Here is a 20,835-nt window from a genome sequence, read left to right as displayed (position 1 = left end):
CTCTTAATGGAGAAGCACACGAATGTTAAAGTTGTGGCAGCACTTTCACCACTCACCATCATGCCAGCCTACTTCTCTGATGTTTCACACACTGTTCCTTCCTTTTCTTTTGTGTTGGTTTACGTAGGAATGCTGCCTAACCCACACTCAGTCTTGCTGACATAAATTCTCTGATGTTTCTCACATTTTTCTTTCCTTTGCTTTTGTCTTAGTTTATGTAGGAATGCTGCCTAAACCATACTTAGTCCTGCTGACATAGAAAAGAAGAAACCTCATGTAGAAGTAGCTCGTCATCATGATGCTGCTAAGAATGCTGAAGCTAAGGAGTGTGAACCTGACAAGAAATGTGCAGTGCCCATGAGTGAAGAACTCGAGCAATGTCTTGCATGCTATAAATGCGAACATTGTCACGATTGTCAAATCATTTTCAGTAGAACCATTGCCGATGATAATCAAAGTCGGCATTAGATTATCAAAGTCAGCGTTAGCTTTCTAAAATTTTGATGCATTACAATGATAGCTCTCTCGATTCTAGGTCACTGACACCGACTTCATCGACAATCATCATTTCATCATCGGGAATGGTTTCTACTAGAACTTTTGTTTTCTTTTGGCAGACCCAGTATTGTTGCTCGTGTTTGAGAAGATGACTTGCAATAATTTTTTCTTTGTATTATCCTTGAATTTTTGTGATAACTGGTAGCTCTACATGCTGCTTGTACTTGGTACAGGCTTTTAAACGTTATGTGTTGCATAGCCACTTCATTGCCTTTTTCTTTACGCTTTCAGAACATGTCCAAATTGTTCTGTCTGGAAGCTGGGCAGGGAGTAGAACTTTGGAATGCTGAAATTGGAGAATCCACACTTCTGCTCAAGGTGACTGCTGCAGCATTTGATATGTGTGTTGAAACAGATTGCATCTAAATGTAACACTTTGCATAAGCTTTACATTGCCTTTTTGCTCTAGGGTAGCATTGTGAGATGCACTGCAGGAACACTTCCTCATTTACGTGTAGTTTGCTCCTTAATGCTGGTCAGTTTGTTAAAAATTGAATTCTATTGTCGCGCATAGCATGCCACTACTTGTGAGGTGACAGCAGTGAAGGATCTTTGAAAGAAGCTTTATTAGAGTGAACTGCAGAAGGGCAGCGGATTGGGCGAGTTGGTGTTGCATGGTAACAATAAAATTCAAACAGCGCTAAACGACAGGACCAGAATGAGGAGGAGACAAACACGGCGCCGTGTTTGTCTCCTCCTCATTCTGGTCCTGTCGTTTAGCGCTGTTTGAATTTTATTGTTATTAGAGTGAACCTGTGCCCGTCAAAGAAACTGGTGTGGCATTATAGCAGGCAGCCACTGGAATCAACATGCAATAACTTTGTCATGGTAGCACCCAGCAATAAGCAAATAACTAGGATTGTGTGAATACTGAATAGTAGATTTTGAATCTAATATTGAATCAAATTGAGAAAAAAAAAGCCGTTTATTGAATTGAATGTCGAATATCAGAAAATTTTAACACTAACTTTTATGCTCCCGAATTTATTGAAAAAAACATGTGGCACATGCTCAGAAGGCTAATCTCACTACTGAACAGCCATCTTGCCAGCTATCAGTAACTAAGGTGCCTATGAATGGAGGCATATAATATGCTCTACTCTTTTTTTAAAGGGAACGTCAAATTAGTATGCCAGCACTGATAACAAATCAGTTCATATACGAAGGTCTGTAAAGTACTTTTTTTATAGAATGTTCATCAAATATAATCGGGTGCCTTTTTCCCTCTGAAGTTGAGGTAGCGAAGTTGTCCTGAATACCAATAGGGTTTTCACTTTAATAGTCGGCCATACTGTGCTTAATGGCAATCTTCTATTGCTTCGAAAGTTTTGCTTTCCAGTTTTTTTTTTCACAAAACAGGAGGGTTTTTCCATCTTTATGGCAGGTGGTTTCTGCTAGTTAATGAAATTCGATTTTAGTCACTATCATTATTTTAATAGTTATACATCTTATGAAATTTATAGTGACGGATTTTTAGGTATTTTTATATAAATGTTACTCCTACCATTAGCACTCGATTTGTCCATTTGATTCAGCATTCATTGACAACACGTCATTTTGCGTCATGGCACTCTTTGGTCATATCTGGCCCTTGCACCATGAAACACCACACATTATCATCATATTTACAACCACACTGCTTACAGAGATAGTTCCTCCCTTCTTTTGTTATCCTCGTGCTACTTATTGGCCCTGCTGCTCTATCCTCACAACCTCATGTCTTGAAAAACGCCTCACGACGTGCATCTCCATATTTTTAAGTGAACATAACTTCTAGGCACTTAAACAGCCAGTGAAATTCAGGTCCTTTACACCCGTGTTGCATCTTACGGTGGAAAGTTGTTGTGTTCATCATGCCATTGTTGCAGTTTTGAACTCGTTCTGACGTTTTTAGGCCATACCTGGGGCCCTTGTGCTGTAAAACATGTGCAACATAATAATGTTCCTTTTTTTTTTTTCGGTACAGCTGCATGGTTACAGAGACATGGAGTGGTCCTGCAGAACACGGTTGGAATCTACCATGGATGAACTTTCAGTGCTAACTTTTGAGACTGCAGAAGGTCCGCAAATGGTGAGGCGCCTTAATATTCCTGTCATATTATTTGTGCGTGGGTACGCCCATATTTTATAGATAATTGCAAGCAAAAGAATGTGGATATTGGCTCTGTCATATTGCTGGACAAACTAGAAAATTGTATCCAACATGTGATGGATGTTTGGCGTATGCAAGGGCCTTGGCTAATCCCGGCAGGCATGCTGTGTCTGGCTAAGGTAGCCAAACTAGCTAAGACATTCAACACTGGAATCCCATTGAGTGAAAGCTAGCTCAATTGGGCCTCTGAGAACAGGTCTATTAGTGCAACAGTGTGAAGGTTGAAGGAAGGGCAGTAGGTTGGGTTTGGTTCAGGCTATGCAGCAGTGATTTAAGATCTCCGGGAGAGAGGCTTTCAACTTGTTTGCTGATTGAATTGGGATGATGATGATCATGATGAAAACTAACAAGCATCTATTATTCTAATTGGGGCCCAAGTGTGTGAAGCAAACAAGCAAGCTAAGATCTCTCCTTTGAAAGTGCTTGAGAGCTTTTTTCAGCAACTAGAGTTAGACCTCGATATAATGAAATCGGTAAAATCATCAATTTGCTTCGTCATATAGAAATTTCGTTCTATTGAGATTCGACCTCTGATGCAAATAAGTACTCTGAATTATCGGGCAATTGAAAGAAGTAAATTTCAATGTGAAAACAATTCATTTTGACAAATTAGGGAGTCGGCGACGAGTGATACGGTTTCATGCCACATAGGTCGACGATATCTTCTTGGCAGTATGAATTAAGTGAAGCCAGCCGCGCTTTTGCGTGCACTTTGCCTGAGTGGCTGATAGTGTTGCCCCCACTGGGACGACGCTATAAGGAAAAGCGCTGGCAGCGGGGAGCGAATGCTTTGTCTGCCTCTCATTCCAACGGGTTACTGAAACTTGAGGTTACCCTACCTCCAGTACCAAACGCGTGGTAAGACAGCTGACATTGTGCCACGCCTTCTTGGCAAGCCCGCTCTTTGCACACGTGGCAGATTACTTCTAAAGCAGGGTGCGCAACTGCGTATGCGTTCAGCTGCCAGGAATCGAGACGCTCCAGCTTAGCCCCACTCTGCCCCCCTGGCGTGGCGCGCTTGATCGCGTTACCGTGAGCTCTCTCTCCCCTGCCCCTCTTTCCCTTTGCTTGCACTGGAAGGCAGCACTCATAAAGCCACCGTCTTTCTTGTCTCACCGTCGCATACTTTCGCTCGCACCTAAAGAACACAGTGCGCAGGGCGCAATAGGATCTTATCGCACTTGGACTTTATACGGGGCCCCACTTCTGCCCTTGTTGCAGGGCAATTTCAGAGGTGCGTTTGCAAGCAGCCACTTGTAATTCAATCATTTGACCATCTGCGTCGGCGAAGGTTTCCATTTATTTTCTCGGCATTCCTTTGGGGCGGCAGTGAAATTTTGTTATATTGAAATCGCATACAAACACACTTTGTTATATTGAGGTTCTAAATACATGGTGGTCTATGGACAAGAAGTTAAGAAAAGGTAAATACTTCGTTATATCGAGAATTTCATTATATTTAAGTTCGTTATATCGAGGTTTGAGTGTATTCATTTAGGGGCTCTAGGTTAAGCTAGTGTCTGCAAATAATGAGCCTTTGCAGTTATGCCTGTGTAGAACCTGGGTTATGTTGTTTGAAAGTAATATTTTATTTAAGCTTACAATAACTGGTATGTGAACCTCAATTTAAAGCTTCTTTAGTTTTTATTATTATTATTTTTTTCATTTTTCTATTTGGCATCGGAACATTTTCTTGGAAAATTTTCCCTGGGTACTTCGAACCCCTCCAACTTCACATCAATTTTAAGGAGGAAAAATTGTGACCATTATTCAAGTAAACACAGTAGTAATTTTGAGAACCTTTCAGTGTGGTAGGGTGCATTGTTCTTCTGTCAAGAAATGGCGATGAAAATTACTTCCAAAAATTACTCATGGGTGCACACAAAGCAAACATAGACCTTTTGTATGTTATTTTTATTATAGCTTTAGCATTTTGTTAGTGGTTTAGCTGCAGTTGGTGATAACTGAGAAATGTAATTGACAATATTGTATGTTGTATTGACAATAGCTATTTGCAATTTTATTTTTTAATATTGGCTTCATAGCATAAGATTCTGTTCAGTTACGTTTTTAAAACATTTCTTAGCCTATACCTTCAACAATGCAGTTTCTAAGAGATAGTTTTCACACTATTGCTGTGCAGTAAAGTTAAGAGACTGAATTATTATCACTGCTGTATGGCAGTATAGTTTAACGTTGAGCAGCTTTGTGTGTGCATCTATGTTTTAGCATTGGCAAACAAGACTAAGCCAGCCAGTTCCCTTATCGCTTGGAATAACATGCTGATGGTAATGTGCTACATTGCAGGACTTGGGCATGCATGTCGAAACAACCAATAACTGCATAGTATTGGGTCTATATTGCCCTTTCTGGATGGTCAACAAGACAACTGAGGACATTTCCTACAAGGTTAGTACATAACCTTTTTATATAGGTTAATCATTTTGTAGTGTAGAGCTGTTTGTATGCTAGCTGGCCTATTAACAAACTTTCTTGACGGGTAGCGGCAGTTATCTTTGTTAGTTTATTTAAGGCAGGACCTGATGTCTCAACAGCTGAAATATTGCGAGAAGATATATGTTCTTTATATTAGTGACATTCGTGGCAATCATGTTCTTTTTCACCTACATGGGAAGTTTCAGGCTGCAAAGTTATGTAGTTAGAAATTCTCAAACAAGTGAACTTTAGTTGGCTTCTGGAAATGTAGCAGAAAATATTAATTTCTTGCAAGCCACATTTCAAAACCAGCCACAATGTCCAAAGATGTTTCAGTGGGCACCTTTCAGTAGCCAACAGCAATAACATGACAGATGATGGCAGATGCCTTCTGCTAGCTGCATTGGAAGAGGCCACCAGGAGCAGCAGAGGATGATTGATTTCTCAGAAGCTCAAAAAAATACCTCAAGAAGCTTTCTCAGTAATGCTCATTGGGAGCAGCTACAGCAAAAGTGGGCATAAAAGTATCCAGCTTATCATCAACCCATTGCTGAATGTAAGATGCAGATGCTTACTGGGACACAGGACTACACAAGCCCAATAGCATTGGCTGTGGCTAGTGTAGATGGTCATTGGCTTAGCTTCAAACAAAGGACTGCTTCATAGAACTTTGTGCTGGAAGTCTTTGAGGTATTGTTACGGTCTCTAGAGTAGCAAGACATTGTGCTGATGTGTTAAGGCTGAGCCTGAAATGCAATTGCTATGGCTTTCTGGAAACTGAATGGACCTCTGGTGCATTCCAGTAGCCAGGAAGCAGACCATTCAAGATCCTTTCATGAGGCTCACACAGTTCAGGGTACTGGAAATAAATAAGCAGTGTTGTTTTTCACAGTGGGGATGTCTCCAAGATCTGCATGTTTTAAGGCCACCAGAAAAGAAGGCTAAACTCAACTGCACTCTGTGCCTTTGACTAGATGTCATCCGTCTGTACTGTAGCAAGGTAGGAACTTAGTTTCAGCAATCCTGGCAGCATTGCTGTTTTTTATGGTACTCATCAAATAGAAGCCTTCAACTTCTCCATCAGCTTGGGGGTGGTTTGGATGAGTACATTTTTTACCAGAGGAGGGCATGCTCACTCTGTTGTAGAATATGTCAATGGGGAATTATATGTGAGAACGACATGGAGCAAATTGAGCCCAATGGAGTCTGAGGTCTGTTAGGGTACCATCATATGCTTACAGTATGTCACTATGTCACACAGTAGAGAGACAGCAACTACTAGTGTCCCATCGAAGAAGCCAAATTTATTGATCATATACAAGTTGAGAGAGAAGACAACTTAAGAATCACATGCAAAACTGGATAAGCACCTCCTTTCTGAACGTAGTCTGAAATGGCATAGCAGAGTGTGTGCAAAGTCTTAAGCAGTAAAAATGAACTGACTCACTGCTGAACTCATTACAAAGCTCAATGACTGGGCCTTGATGTCTATAATGGCACATACGCAACAGCAACACCCACTTACCATCACATATCTTTAACCAATGAGTGACCCCTCCATTCACACACCACTGCCAACTGTTGATGTATGCCGTCATTAACTAATTTGTCACTCGCACCAGTTCTGCTGCTGGAATTTCCGCTTCCAAATTTTCCACTTTCGGGATTTCCGCTTCCACTGCTGCTCGCTGTCGCACGCTCACATCTACGCTGCAGTACCATACAACGTAACGTATAGCGTCCCTTTGATAATCTACGTGTTTGTGGCCTGCACGCTTAACCTGCACGTTTTGCCTATAGCTGGTATCGTAGCATGTACGCATCACTACGGCCACATTAGGAAATATGACGTTGCGTCTGCTTGGAACCTAAAGCTGAGGAGACGAAAGTTTCGTTTGGCACCGGACACTGAGGGTTTAAGCAAGAGAGAAGGGTGGAAGAGGAAGGTAGGTTGGCGGTTCTTAACCTGGTCAGCAAAAACATGTATGAAGGGCCATCACAGTGGCCGAACCACAGCCTGTGTCCATCTGCTGCCAACTTCTGGAGCAAGCAGCTGGCCAGGCACCAGAAACTGTCGAAACATGTCACCAAGGCAGTTGTCACATGAGTGGCTGTCTCATAGCGCTTGAAAACAATGCCATGTAGGCAAGGCAATAATGCAAATGAGTTGTCACACCAAGCTGTTTAGTTACTCATTCTTCCTTAAAACAACTTCATTTCACATAATGAAAACAGTGGTGCTGATGTGAGCAAGAATTAACACAGCCAAAAGAAACCTCCTTTTTTTTTCTGCTAGAACTTCAGCTTGAAATACATGAAAAGCATTTTTTTTTTCTTTAGAACTGACATTTTGCTATTTTCAGTGAACACCTAAACATTTCAGAATGATATCCTTCAGATTCCCGGACCAGTGTTCGGGGTCATATTTATTTGAGATGCTGGGAAACCAGATTAATCTTGCTGCCTAAATATTTCTCAGCAGCGGCATTCTGCACAGACTTGAAGCTAGAAGATATTTTTTGCCTTTCTGGCTGGGGTTGTAGTATTCTTTGTGAAAAAAAATTTTTGCACGCCCATACACCTGAAAATTTTCAAATTGCAAAATCCATTGAGATAATGGAACTGTGAAATGAGTTACAGTATTTAAATGTGTATTAGCTCTGCTTCTTGCTTCGTAGGAAAGTGTCAGTTGAACAATGAACATTTCCACAAAGGAACATGAGCCATTTCTCCTCATTTTAGCATGTTTGTTTGAATTTTCTGACCGTTTGCTTGGCATTTCTTACTTGTCATTTTGTCTTTTTTTTTTGCATTTATATGAAGACTCGAGCACTCTAGACCCTCAGAAAAATACTAGCAAGCATCAGAGCACCCTAAATAATTTACTCCTATAATACTTCTTTCTACAAAACGGTTTTGGTGCTATGTTACATTGGGGTTACATACGTTGTTATAAGGTTGTCACATACATTATTACATATGTTGTTACATCATGGTACTCTGGCTCGCTCAGTTCCTGCGATTGCCTATGGCTGCCACATTCAAGCACAAGTAGATGAAACACACATCATGCTTTTATTCTGTTAAGTGAAACTCTCTTCGCAAACTCTTCAGGACTTTCCTGACGACGGCTGCTGGCTGGATGCTACTGCTGTCTTACCGAATAGCTCACACTTTAAAAAAAATATTTGAATTGCATACCTAATGGTGGGATCGAACCTTGGTCTGGGCCACAGCTCAGCAACCTGATGCGCTAACCATTAAGCCACAATCGCCTCCATACTTCCATCATGTTGACGCCAGCTAGCTTTTTGAGATGATATCCATGCGTGTCACAATTGCGTAGCGCGGGTGCGTGAAAGAACACACGTGCGTGGCAGTTGTCTTTACGTCGATGACGCAGGAATGAAATGAGCAAATTCATAGCATTTGATTAAATGCTTCACATAGATTCCAAGATGCGCATTGGATCTGCATAATATTTTTATGAGTAGCGCCTTCATACTTTGCCTTCTTATTATTTCTACACAATGTCGGGTAGTTTTGCTCTGTGTCACGGCGTCACAAAATGTCAATAACACCAGGTCCGGCATTCTGAAACCAACTTTAGCATCAAATTCAAATGCCTTAGAATTGTTTCCTGCCATTTGTATTCACTAAATGTCATTCTTTTACATACGAGAAGCATGTGGCTACATTTCTACGACTTTAAAAATATGTCAGCAATCTTTAAAACATATTTAGCATAACTCTATAACTTCTCATTTATAAATATAATAGGCAAGGTTTGGTTATGATACTCCTAAACCTTGCTCTTTAAAACATTTACTGAACATAAAGTGTTCACTTGGGCTGCTTACGTCTACAGCGCATTAGGTTCGGCTAATGTACATGCTTTGCTGGGCTCCTAAATGTTGTTGTACCTGTTTTGCGCGTCCAATCAGAGGATTATGATTGAGCTTCCTGCCATCCAAGAGAGGAAGCGATCCCATCATCAAGTCAATAAATATGACAGCCCGTATATTAAAGGGAGCAATGTTCCCACTAAAGTCTTTAAGAGGCTCGTAAGTATTTGCTGTGTAACCACCTACGGCAAGTATTGTGCTGCTGATCATGACGTTGTGGGTTTGGTTCTCGGCTGTGGCCGCTGCATCCTGGTGGGGGTCGAATTTTAAAGCGCCCAAGTGCCATACTTTGGGCGCATGTTAAGGAAACCAGTGTATAACTTCACAATGTTGAACCCCTTTAATCTATTGTGAATTTTTTTATAAGCTTCCATTTGTGTGCGACTTTCAAGAAGAATGGTAATGTTGCTTTAGAGTTGTCTTTCTCTGTTCAATCACTATGAGGTTTTCCTGGCGTGAGCTCTTGACGCATTTAGCAAATGAACGTTCGTAACATGTAACGACTCAAAAAATGAACCTTTTGTGCTGTTGTCATTTTTGTTTACATGATATTTAGGTCAATGTAAACAAAACAAATTTTCAAAATTGCTAATGTGGTTTAGCTCAAAGAGCTCAAAACAGTGTTATAAAAGAAGTAAGAATGATGTAGCAATTCTAAAAAAAGTAATAGAGACATCTTCATCTCACGTACACTAATCTCAGTATCCTATTTACCGCAGTATTTCAAACAAAATAAAGTTAAGGGCATAAAGTGAGAACTTAGTATGCTCACGCAAAGTTTTTCATTGCACTTTTCTATCCAAGCCATATTGGATTCTCTGTGGACAATTTCCTTCTTGTTGCATCTGCTCGGAGAAGCTACATTGTTTAGGTACTGTTGTCACAGTGAAGAGTGAATTAACCGAAATACTTCTTTTAACCACTGACATTAAAAAAAATTTGCTAACGATTGTGATACTCCCCAATGCGAAATTTGAGTGCAGCTGTATGCACGTTTTCATTTCACTATATATTGGCTAGCACGGACAGTCTGTTTCGTGTGGCATGTTGCAAACGAGCAAAGTGTAGTGCGACTGCCTTGCTAAACAGAAGAATGCGAGAAGCATTGCGCATATGACAGGTGGGCGCGATTCGAAGCAGCTGCTGCAGACAGACCCCCGCTCATGCAGCACTTTGTTTTAACGTGCTCGCCACATGCCTTATTGAGGGCGGCATTGGTGAACATACGACGGATGCTACTCTGGCACTATCTCAGAGCCATTGTCGCTGCAGAAATCCTCATATACACTAGCAGTAAAACACATGCGGTGTGCCAGACAGATCGGCCACACTGACTGTCGGCGAGCCACTGCGGCAGTCACGTGACAGCATGAAAATCTCGCCTCCTCTCTGTAGGTACAAGATGTCTGATGCTTTTTCCTTCATCTGCTGATAAGTTGGTGCAGTGTTCACATTCTTCGTGCTTCATTCTTAATCCGAGTCATGTCTTACGAAGGTGACGATGTCATTGCGACTGATCATAATCATGTAAGTGTGCTCTCTTCTGTTGCGGCGACACCGTGTTCCAAAGTCAGGGTGAATGAGATGGAATGTTTGTCGAGGAGAATGTCGCCTCCGCATGCTTATATTCAGGGTCTGTCTTGTCGTATAGAATCGGATATGGCCCACTGTCTCCAAAAACCTTTCCATCAGGACGTTTCGGTTTAGACTCATCCTTGCAAAACAACAATCTCAAACCACGACAATCGAAACAAGTGCGAACGAGACCAAGCCAAGCAAACCAAAGAAGTGGGAGCGAGAGCTGATGTGAGCAGACGACAGTATGAAACGAATGAATGGTCCGGCTGAGACAAGATATGAGTATGCATCGAGCAGTCGGGCATGTCTGCATGACACCAGTTTCCGACATGTACGTCACTGAAGGGGCTGCTCTCATTACTCTCCGCCATTTGCAGCTCGGGTATTTCATCTCCTGCTCCGTGTTCGCTCTTTCATCCTTCGCTGTTGTGGTCGTTCGCTCGGTTATGTCTATGCCGATGCTCGCCGCTGGAATGGGTGCCTAAGAGCTGTGCTATAGGCATATTTTTACGTGCAGCTGATACACAAGGCTGTTTACAATATATGTACACATAGGCCAACAGTGGCTAAGATGGCAACCCTATAGCAATTGGGAACATGTGGCCTTCCTCCTCTTCAGTGCAGCCACACTGTTGTGGCTGTTTCATATCATCCTGCTCGGCAGTAGAAGCACCGTCCCGGTGCTTAAGCTACGCATCCCTAGTCAAAGATGTGTTATAGGGCTTAACTCTTGCTACGTGAACGATGTGACTTGCAGCTGACAATGACGCTGAGGGGTCAGCGGGGATGATTTCATATGTGACATCGGTCACTTGTCGCACCACACGGTATAGACCAGTGTAACGCAACAATAGCTTTTCGGGAAAGGCCCACACGGCAGATGGGTGACCAGAGAAGCACCAGAGAACCTGCAGAAAAGTGAACATTGCAATGGTGGCAATTGCAGAGGTGTCTCTGATGCTCCTGTGAGGCCTCTAGACAGGTGCGGGCGAGCTGCCGTGTGTGGTTGGCGCATGCGATCGCGGCGCAGGCGTTCTTAGTGGTAGAGAACATGCGGGCAAAGGTAGCAAGGTGTCTGAGGGCAACGCGGGTTCTTGGCCGTGTAGGAGATAGAATGGTGAATAGCCGGTAGTGTTGTGACGTGAGGAGTTAGACACGAACGCCGCATATGGTAAATGAAGATCTCTGTTTCAGTGGTCGGCCTCAACCTACTTCGAAAGCATGTTAGTGATGGTCTGGTTAAGGCATTCCATGAGGCTGTTGGTCTGTGGGTGGTATGATGTGCTAAATTTGTGCTTTGTCGAGCAGGAGAGGACGATGTCGTTGACGATTGCCATGAGAAAAAGCTACGGCCACAGCCATTTTGTAATTGGCATGGAGCACCATGCACTAAAATGATGTCATAGAGTAGAAAGTCACTGACATCAGTAGTGCAACTTGTCGGGAGGGCTCTGGTGATGGTATACTGCGCAGCGTAATCGGTAGCGATGGTGACCCATTTATTTCCGGAGCCTGAGAGAGGAAACGGACCAAGCAGATCTAGACAAACTCAGAAGATGGGTTCAGGCAGGACGTCGATTGGCTGGAGACATCCAGCTGGAAGCATGAAGGGCTTCTTCTCGCACAGACAGGGCTCACAAGCAGCACGCCGATGGAGTGGGTGAGACCTGGGTCACCCGAAAGAAGCGACCTGGCTCAAAAGAAGTGCCGGCGTACACCGTCGTATGTGCGAGACGCCCAATGCCAAGGGAGCATTGTGAAATTGGTGGGGGACAATCGAACGCAGGTGTGATGGGATGAAGAGTAGTAGGTCAGGGCTATGGGGATAAAAATTGCGGTGATATAATGTACCCTCCTTGAGGAGAAGCATCCGGAGAGAGGTGTCGCCAGGCACTGACTCCAGCCGGTCGATGAAGGCTTGTAATGAAGGATCGCAGCATTTCTCATTGCTGGACAAACAATATGCATCCTGGTTCAAGCGTCCCATCTTATATACGATGGAGAAGGTATATTCTTGCAGGTTTAAAGCCCAACGAGCGAGTAGTCCCGTAGGGTCCTTGAGCGAGGATAGCCAGCAGAGAGCATGGTTATCAGTGATGACACAAAATGGGCATCTGTACAAGTATGGACGAAACTTCGCAACTGCCAGCACAAGAGCCAGGCACTCGCGCTCTGTGATTGATCAATTGTGCTCGGCAGGCGATAGAAGTCTGCTGGCATAGGCTATAACACGATCATGTCTACACTGTTGTTGCGATAACACTGCTCCTATGCCATGACCACTGGCATCCGTTCAAACTTGCGTTGAGGCAGACGGGTCAAAGTGGGCCAGGATTGGAGGCATGGTAAGGAGAGTAGTGAGATGAGAAAAAAGTGTGGCATGATCAGAACCCCAAGGAAATCGGACATCTTTCTTCAAGACGTCGGTAAGAGGGCGTCCAATGGTCGCAAAATCCTTTACAAAAAGCGGGAAATAGGATCACAGCCCTAGGAAACTATAAAAGTCCTTTGTAGACTTCGGGACGGGGAAGTTAATAATGGCACGAATTTTGTCCAGATCAGGTCGCACACCTCTTTCATCCACGAGGTGTCCAAGCATGGTGATTTGGTGGCGACCGAAGTGACATTTTGAAGAGTTCAGCTGGAGACTCTACTGGCAGAACATGTCAAGAATTGCTGAATGATTATCGAGATGTGGGTTGAATGGTGGCGACAAAACGATGACGCTTCCACATAGCACAAACAGGTGAACCACATGAACCCTTGAAGCAAAGAGTCCATCCTGCGTTCAAAAGTGGCTGCCGCATTACAGAGACTGCAAGGCAGTCTCTGTAATGTGGCAGAGACTGCTTTGAACCTTGAACCTTTACCTTGTACTGGTAAAGACCATCGGGGGTAACAAATTCATTTTTCTCTTGGCCTGTCTCGTCGATGGCAGTCTGCCAGTAGCTGGACCATAGGTCGATAGAATAAACATAGGTGGCACTGTACAGGTAGTCTAGAGCATCATCAATGCACGGCAACATTAATACCATGCATCAATATGTGACATTAGTTATATGCTGATATTGGTGAAGTATGTTTTCGGCTTACGTTGTTATATCCGATAATTTATTATATCCCTCGTTGGGGGGGGGGGGGGGGGGTTATATTGAAGTTGTACTGTATATTGTAACCAACAGTTACGACGGCCGTTACTATGCAAATTTATTCTGGGCGAACCTGTGCCCGTCAACAAAAACGTCCCTTGAGCTTCACTTCTTCTAACGTCGTTCTCTTTGTCCCCTCCTGTCGCGTGCCAGTCCGATTCTCGCGCACGAGCCGCCGGTCTGTCAGCACCGGCCCAGCACTGCCTTGCGATGCTTTTCTTGACGCTTGCGGTGTGGCGGCTCTTTGAAACGCAGTTGGGATGTGGCGGTCGTCTTGTGTTCTCGCAATGCTGGCGGCATTAGCCCCCTCCGAAGAAGCATCGTCCCGATGCGTAGAAAAGGCCTATAGAGAAGCCAACTGCTTTAAAACGACAGTGGTCAGAGGATGGCTGGTGCTAGGCTTGATCGTACGTGCAAATTCTAGTAGTCAATGCCTTTCATGGTAAGGCTTCATTCGTACTACGTGTACGACCTCTGGGCGAGTCCTGCGTCGTGTGGAGCAGACTTGGCCTTCAGGAGTTACCCCGTAATTTAAGAGACTTAGCCGGCGAAGTACTCTGTAGGGGCCAAAGTAATGGCGCAGTAGCTTCTCCGAAAGACCGGGCGTATGTATAGGCGTCCATATCCACACTTTGTCTCCGGGGTTGTACTGTACTTCTCTTCGCCCTAAGTTGTATCGGTTTGCGTCGACGTTTTGCTGTTGTACGATACGGTGCCTTGCCAACTGCCGTGCTTCGTCTGCCCTTTCTATGTACTCGCTAACGTCAGGGTCGTCTTCAGCGCTGTTGTCTACAGGTAACATCGCGTCTAGTGTCGTTGTTACTGTCCGACCTTAAACAAGTTCAAATGGCGTGAAATGTGTCGTTTCTTGTACTGCAGTATTATACGCAAAGGTGGCATATGGTAGAATACTGTCCCATGTCCGATGCTCGACGTCCACGTACATTGAGATCATGTCAGCGAGCGTTCTATTGAGCCGTTCAGTCAGGCCGTTGGTTTGCGGATGGTACGCTGTGGTTTTTCTGTGAGCAGTATGCGTTAGTTGCATAGCAGACTGCATCAAACGGGCAACAAAAGTTGTTCCTTTGTCTGTTATGAGTACTTTAGGTGCGCCATGTCATAACACTATGTGTGTGACAAAAAACTGAGCCACTTCAATGGCGGTTCCTTTTGTAAGAGAAGATGTCTCAGCATACCGAGTCAGATAATCGGTGGCTACCACAATCCACCGCTTTCCTGACGTTGATACGGGAAATGGTCCAAGTAAATCCACTCCTATTTGTTCAAAGGGTGCTGCTGGTGGCTGTATCGGTTGCAGAAAGCCTGCTGGTTTGAGTGGCGGTGTTTTGCGTCTTTGACAATCTCGGCATGATTTGACATAGTGCTGCACTGAATTCATCAACTTCGGCCAGTAATATTTCTGGCGGATTCTCGCCAGAGTCCTACTAACGCCCAAGTGGCCAGCTGCAGGGTCATCATGGCAAGCTTCTAAGATCTCAGCTCGCAGCGATGATGGTACGAGAAGTAGAAACGTCTCACCACTGTGCTCGAAGTTTCGTTTGTAGAGGACGTTGTTCCGGATGACATACGAACACAATCCGCGGACGAAAACTCGAGGCACTTTCACTTGTTGACCCTCCAGGTACTCGATGAGCAGGAGTAATTCCGGATCTGTACGCTGGTGATGAGCCATTTCCGTCGTATTTACAGCCCCAAGAAATGAGAAATCTTGCTCGTATTCAGGTGACGTAGATTCGATTGGTGCACGTAATAAGCAATCAGCATCATTGTGTTTGAGACCAGACTTGTAAACGACTGTGATGTCATACTCCTGTAGATGCAAACTCCATCTAGCGAGTCTTCCAGAAGGGTCCTTGAGGTTCGCCAGCCAGCACAATGAATGATGGTCGCTGATGGCTCGAAACGGTCTGCCATATAGGTATGGCCGGAACTTACTGATGGCCCATATAACCGCCAGGCATTCCTTTTCTGTGGCTGAGTAATTTGTCTCGGCTTTTGATAAGGTACGGCTTGCATAGGCAATGACTTTTTCTTCTCCATTCTGCTACTGAATAAGTATGGCACCGAGACCAACGTTACTCGCGTCGGTGTGGATGTCCGTTCCAGCATCTTCATCAAAATGGGCAAGTATAGGAGGACTATGCAAACGCCGTCGTAGTTCAGAGAAGGTGTCCTCTTGTTCTTTCTCCCACACAAAAGGGACATCTTCTTTTGTCAGTCGCGTGAGTGGTTCGGCAATTTTAGAAAAATTTTCTACGAAACGCCTGTAGTAGGCACACAGTCCCAGGAAACGTCTAATAGCTTTTTTGTCTCTTGGCTTCGGAAACATTTCTACTGCAGTGATCTTCTCAGGATCGGGGCGGACGCCTTCAGCACTGACAATGTGTCTGAGAAAGCGGAGCTCGCGAAAGCTGAAGTGGCATTTTTCGGGTTTTATGGTCAATCCCGCCGTGCGAATAGCATCCAGAACTGCTCTCAGTCGCTGCATGTGCTGCTCGAATGTAGTGGAGAAGACCACCACATCATCAAGGTAGATGAGGCACGACTGCCATTTCAGTCTGGAGAGAACAGTGTCCATCATCCGCTGGAAGGTGGCGGGCGCAGAACACAGACCAAATGGAAGCACCTTAAACTCGTGTAGACCATCCGGTGTCACAAATGCCGTTTTTTCGCGATCTCGCTCGTCCACTTCTATCTGCCAGTATCCGCTTTTGAGATCTAAAGAAGAGAAGAAGTAAGCATTGCGTAGTTTGTCCAAGGTGTCGTCGATGCGTGGGAGTGGATAAACATCTCGCTTCATGACGAGGTTGAGTTTCCTGTAATCAACACAAAATCGTAGGGTGTTATCCTTCTTTTTGACCAGGACTACCAGAGATGCCCACGGGCTATTGGATGGCTGTATCACATCGTCTTTGAGCATTTCCTGTACTTGACTTCTTATCACTTCTCTTTCTTTTGGAGCCACTCGGTACGGGTGTTGGCGCACTGGTCTTGCAGGTTCTTTGACCACAATGCGGTGTTTTGCGACGGGAGTACGACGGACTTTCGATGAGGTCGAAAAGCATTCAGCAAACTCTGTGACCAATCTCACAATCTTATCTCTTTGTGGTGATGACAGCTTTCGATCAATGTCGATGGATTTAAGGCCACTGTCTAAAGTGACAGAAGCTGGTGATGCTGCATGGAGGGTTGACACATCCGCAAGTTGTGCATAGTCATGAAGAGACGCTATGGCTGTTCCCTTCGCCACGTGTTGTGCCTCATTGCCAAAGTTAGTCAAGAGGACATCAGCGCACCCGTTACGCAGGTGAACTAGGCCTCTTGCCACGCATATTTGCTTTTCCAGTAGCAGCCCAATATTTCCATCTGCAAGTCCCTCATAGTCACGAAATACGTCGCTCCTTACAACGACAGTCACACTGCACCGTGCCGGCACCGTCACGTGTTCATCCACAATATGGAGAGAGGAAATATGTGGCTCTTCTGTATCAGAAATGGTAACAGCATTTTCTGTGGAAAACAACACACGTGATTCTTGCAAGTCGATAATTGCGCCATTCGTTTGCAAAAAGTCCATGCCCAGTATAAGCTCACGGGAACACTCAGGGAGAACAATAAAGCTGCTCACGTATTTAAACCCTCTAATGCAGATTCTTGCTGTGCACATTCCAACGGGGTCGACTAAGTGCCCCCCCGCTGTACGTATTGCAGGTCCGGTCCAATGGGTCAATACCTTTTTCAATTTTCTGGCGAGTACACTGCTAATAACTGAATAGTCCGCACCAGTGTCTATCAGCGCAGTCACTTCGAAGTCGTCGATGATGACGCGCAACTCGGAAGTAACGGCGTCATCACTGCACTGGTTCGTCGGTTCGTCACTGCCGTTGTCTTGTCGGATTGGCGATGGAGGGCCTTCGGTGTTCCGGGAGTCAGCGGCCTTGCCTCCACAGGTCGCTGGCTCTAGTTTTCCCGTCGCGGACTTTGTGCGCGACGCCTCGGTGAAATGGAAGAGGGACGCGGACTGGGCGACCTATAACGCACAGGCGCTGCCGATCGAGGTTCATGTTGCTGGGTGTTTCGAATAGTTTGGCGCGTGGACAAAAATGCTTCAATTTCATCAGGGCGCTCACCGTTTCGAGGGCAAGGTGAATTCACGGAGAAGCCACGCAGTCCTACTCGGCGATAATGGCATTCCCGGTATAGGTGACCAGCCTCTCCACAGTGGTAGCAGAGGGGACGCCAGTCTGCAGTGCGCCATACATCGCTTTTACGTGGCCTTCCTTCTGCCATGGGCGGCACATTGCGAGGAAGTACCTGGGGTATTGTGGCCGTTCTTCCAAAGTCGGCGCGTTCTAGGTCCTGGCGTAAAGCTTGGGCGTACGATATCCGCGGCTGACGCTCTGGCTGTGCGCGGGGCCGTACCTGAGGCTCTGGCTCACAAATTACTTGCCGGACTTCTTCGCGTATGACATCGGCAAGTGAGGACACTGGAGGAGGGCTTTGAGCCAGCTGCAGTTTCCGCAGCTCTTCCCTTACAACGGACCTCACCATTTCGCGTCCATGTCCATGTCCATGTTGTTGGAGAGGGCTCCTGACCCAACGTCAAATGATGCGAGGCTTACATCTCTGTTGTACTGCCTCGCACGCTGCTGCAGCGTCTTCTCCATCGTCGTCGCCTCTGATCGAAATTCAGCTACATTGCGGGGCGGATTACGAACCAGGCCGGCAAAAAGCTCCTGTTTCACACCGCGCATTAGGTGCCGCAATTTCTTGTCCTCAGCCATGTTTGGATCGGCTCGGCGGAAGAGGTGGGTCATGTACATGGTCACACTTTCGTTGTTTCTCTGGTTCCTCGCCTGAATAGCGGCTTCTGCCCTCTCTCTGCGGTCCGTGCTCGGGTATGTAGTAAGCAGCTCTCGTCGGAAGTCGTTCCACGATGATAACGACGCTTCATGGTTTTGAAACCACGTGCACGCAGATTCCTCCAGCGCGAAGTACACATACCGGAGTTTCTTTGTTTCGTCCCAGCCGTTACATCTGGCGACACGCTCGAAGTTTTCGAGCCAGTCCTCAGCATCCTCGAATGTGTCTCCGTGAAAGGATTCTGGCGTCCGGGGTGAATCGACGACGACGTGAGGAGGCAAAACTTGAGTAGCCATCGCACTGGTACCTAGGCTGACTGCTGCCGCAGCCCTTGGTGAATCGGCGAGAGGACCAAACTCGGGGGCCTCACCTCGTATGCGGCGGCTCGTGCGTTGGTGGACAGGCGTTAATTCCGTTCGCTCCAGACTTCGGGGATCCGGGCTACCTTCCCTGGCGCGTGTGGGGCTTGAAATCATACCCCGCACCTCCACCAGATATGTAACCAACAGTTACGACGGCCGTTACTATGCAAACTAATTTATTCTGGGCGAACCTGTGCCCGTCAACAAAAACGTCCCTTGAGCTTCGCTTCTTCTAACGTCGTTCTCTTTGTCGCCTCCTGTCGCGTGCCAGTCCGATTCTCGCGCACGAGCCGCCGGTCTGTCAGCACCGACCCAGCGTTGCCTTGCGATGCTTTTGTTGACGCTTGCGGTGTGGCGGCTCTTTGAAACGCAGTTGGGATGTGGCGGTCGTCTTGTGTTCTCGCAATACTGGCGGCAATATCACTTGGCCTGCTGGTTCTAATCCAGTCATTGAAGTTGATATGTTGGTCTGTGTTGTATCCATGTTTTGTGGTGCCATTTATATATGCCTTTCAACCAACTAACTCGAGTATCGTTCTTATTGTTTTTACAGTATAGACTTTCATCAGTTCGAGCTTGATGTGACTGACAGAGTTGTCAAGCCATTCAGCAGGTCGAATCAAAACAAGAGGCGGAAAGAAAAAAAAAGAACAGTTTGAGCACACTGCTGTTTCATTTGGCAATACTTCCTGATCCTAATGTACAATCAATTTTTAAAAGTTCACAGTAGAAAACAGTTTGCACCAAAATTTAATGTGCACCTGACTTCATAACAAAAGAAAAATACAGCACGCTTCTGATTCTGTCAGTCAGAATTAAGATGGGAGCTGCAGAGTTTACTTTCAGAAAATGGAAATATATGTCCGACTAGTGTTAGTCATTGTCAAACCTGGACAGCATTTTGTTGCTGTCCATGGACACTAATATGTCACCCTCATGGCAGCATATTTCATTGTTTGATATTCTGCATTTCTTGAACCACTCCGCTGCAACCACTAATGGTATGATAGCCCACCCCGAGACTGCATGGAGTGTCTCGCCACTTTGTTCTGCAACATATTTAAGTCTCTGGAGTGTGAAAATGTGTGACCCAACTCTATTGCTGCTAGCCTAGCATGTAAAATAAGTTTCCTTTTGAATGAGCCTTCATAAGTAAAACTTGAAGGCAGCAGCTTGTCATTGCCATCCTGTGTGAAAACTTGTAATGACGGTGATCATGACACTGCCTCTGATCATAGGCTGTGGTTAATGTAACATGGTTTTGGTTTTATATACCATTGTAGTGCGAGGGCAGCTACTAAATGAAGGCCGAAAATTGGCGTTTTCAGCTGGAGATAACGTGTGTTCAACACATTTCACTGTCTCCTAAGGCCATCAACTGATGTTGCAGCTATTGGGGGTCGGGGGGAGGGGCCCAATTAGGTTAAGCTGCATGCGCACTGACCTGGTCATATTCGAATTATCCAGTGAAAGCCAATTTCAAGATTGAGGTAAAGGAGCTTCAGGTCTTTTGATCAGTTGCGATCGAATTAACAGAAGAATTGAGTTAACCCAAATAGAGCTAAAGGCCTTTGCTGCCATTTCGTACGTCACCTTCTGTTTGCTTTGTCTTGGAAAAGAAAATGTAATGCCAGATTTTTTTTTTTTCATTATTGCATCAGAATTTTTCTCTCTTGTACTTTGGCTACTGGCAGACGTGCTTTATGACGCCCTAACTCTTAAGTACAGAATTTGCTGCTGCACGAGGATGCTCATCTAATACACAAAAACAATGTAACCCCTCATTATGCTTCATTACTAACTTTTGTTTC

The 20,835-nt window shown here is 45.2% G+C and overlaps 1 protein-coding gene across 2 annotated transcripts in view; it reads left to right on the top strand.

Moving 5' to 3' along the window:
• The window catches only part of Vps13 (vacuolar protein sorting 13C), a 236,898-nt gene that overhangs the window by 149,233 nt on the left and 66,830 nt on the right, over positions 1-20,835 (top strand). For both annotated transcript variants that reach the window (XM_075693536.1, XM_075693537.1), the window contains exons 49-51: positions 790-876; positions 2,525-2,629; positions 5,018-5,119. In XM_075693536.1, the coding sequence (XP_075549651.1) occupies positions 790-876; positions 2,525-2,629; positions 5,018-5,119 (294 nt within the window). The remainder of the gene's footprint in view (positions 1-789; positions 877-2,524; positions 2,630-5,017; positions 5,120-20,835) is intronic.

Source organism: Dermacentor variabilis, chromosome 5 (assembly GCF_050947875.1).
Source record: "Dermacentor variabilis isolate Ectoservices chromosome 5, ASM5094787v1, whole genome shotgun sequence".
Taxonomy (NCBI): Eukaryota; Metazoa; Arthropoda; class Arachnida; order Ixodida; family Ixodidae; genus Dermacentor; species Dermacentor variabilis.
Note: the sequence above shows the minus strand (reverse complement) of the source record. Positions and strands in the feature narration are given on the sequence as shown.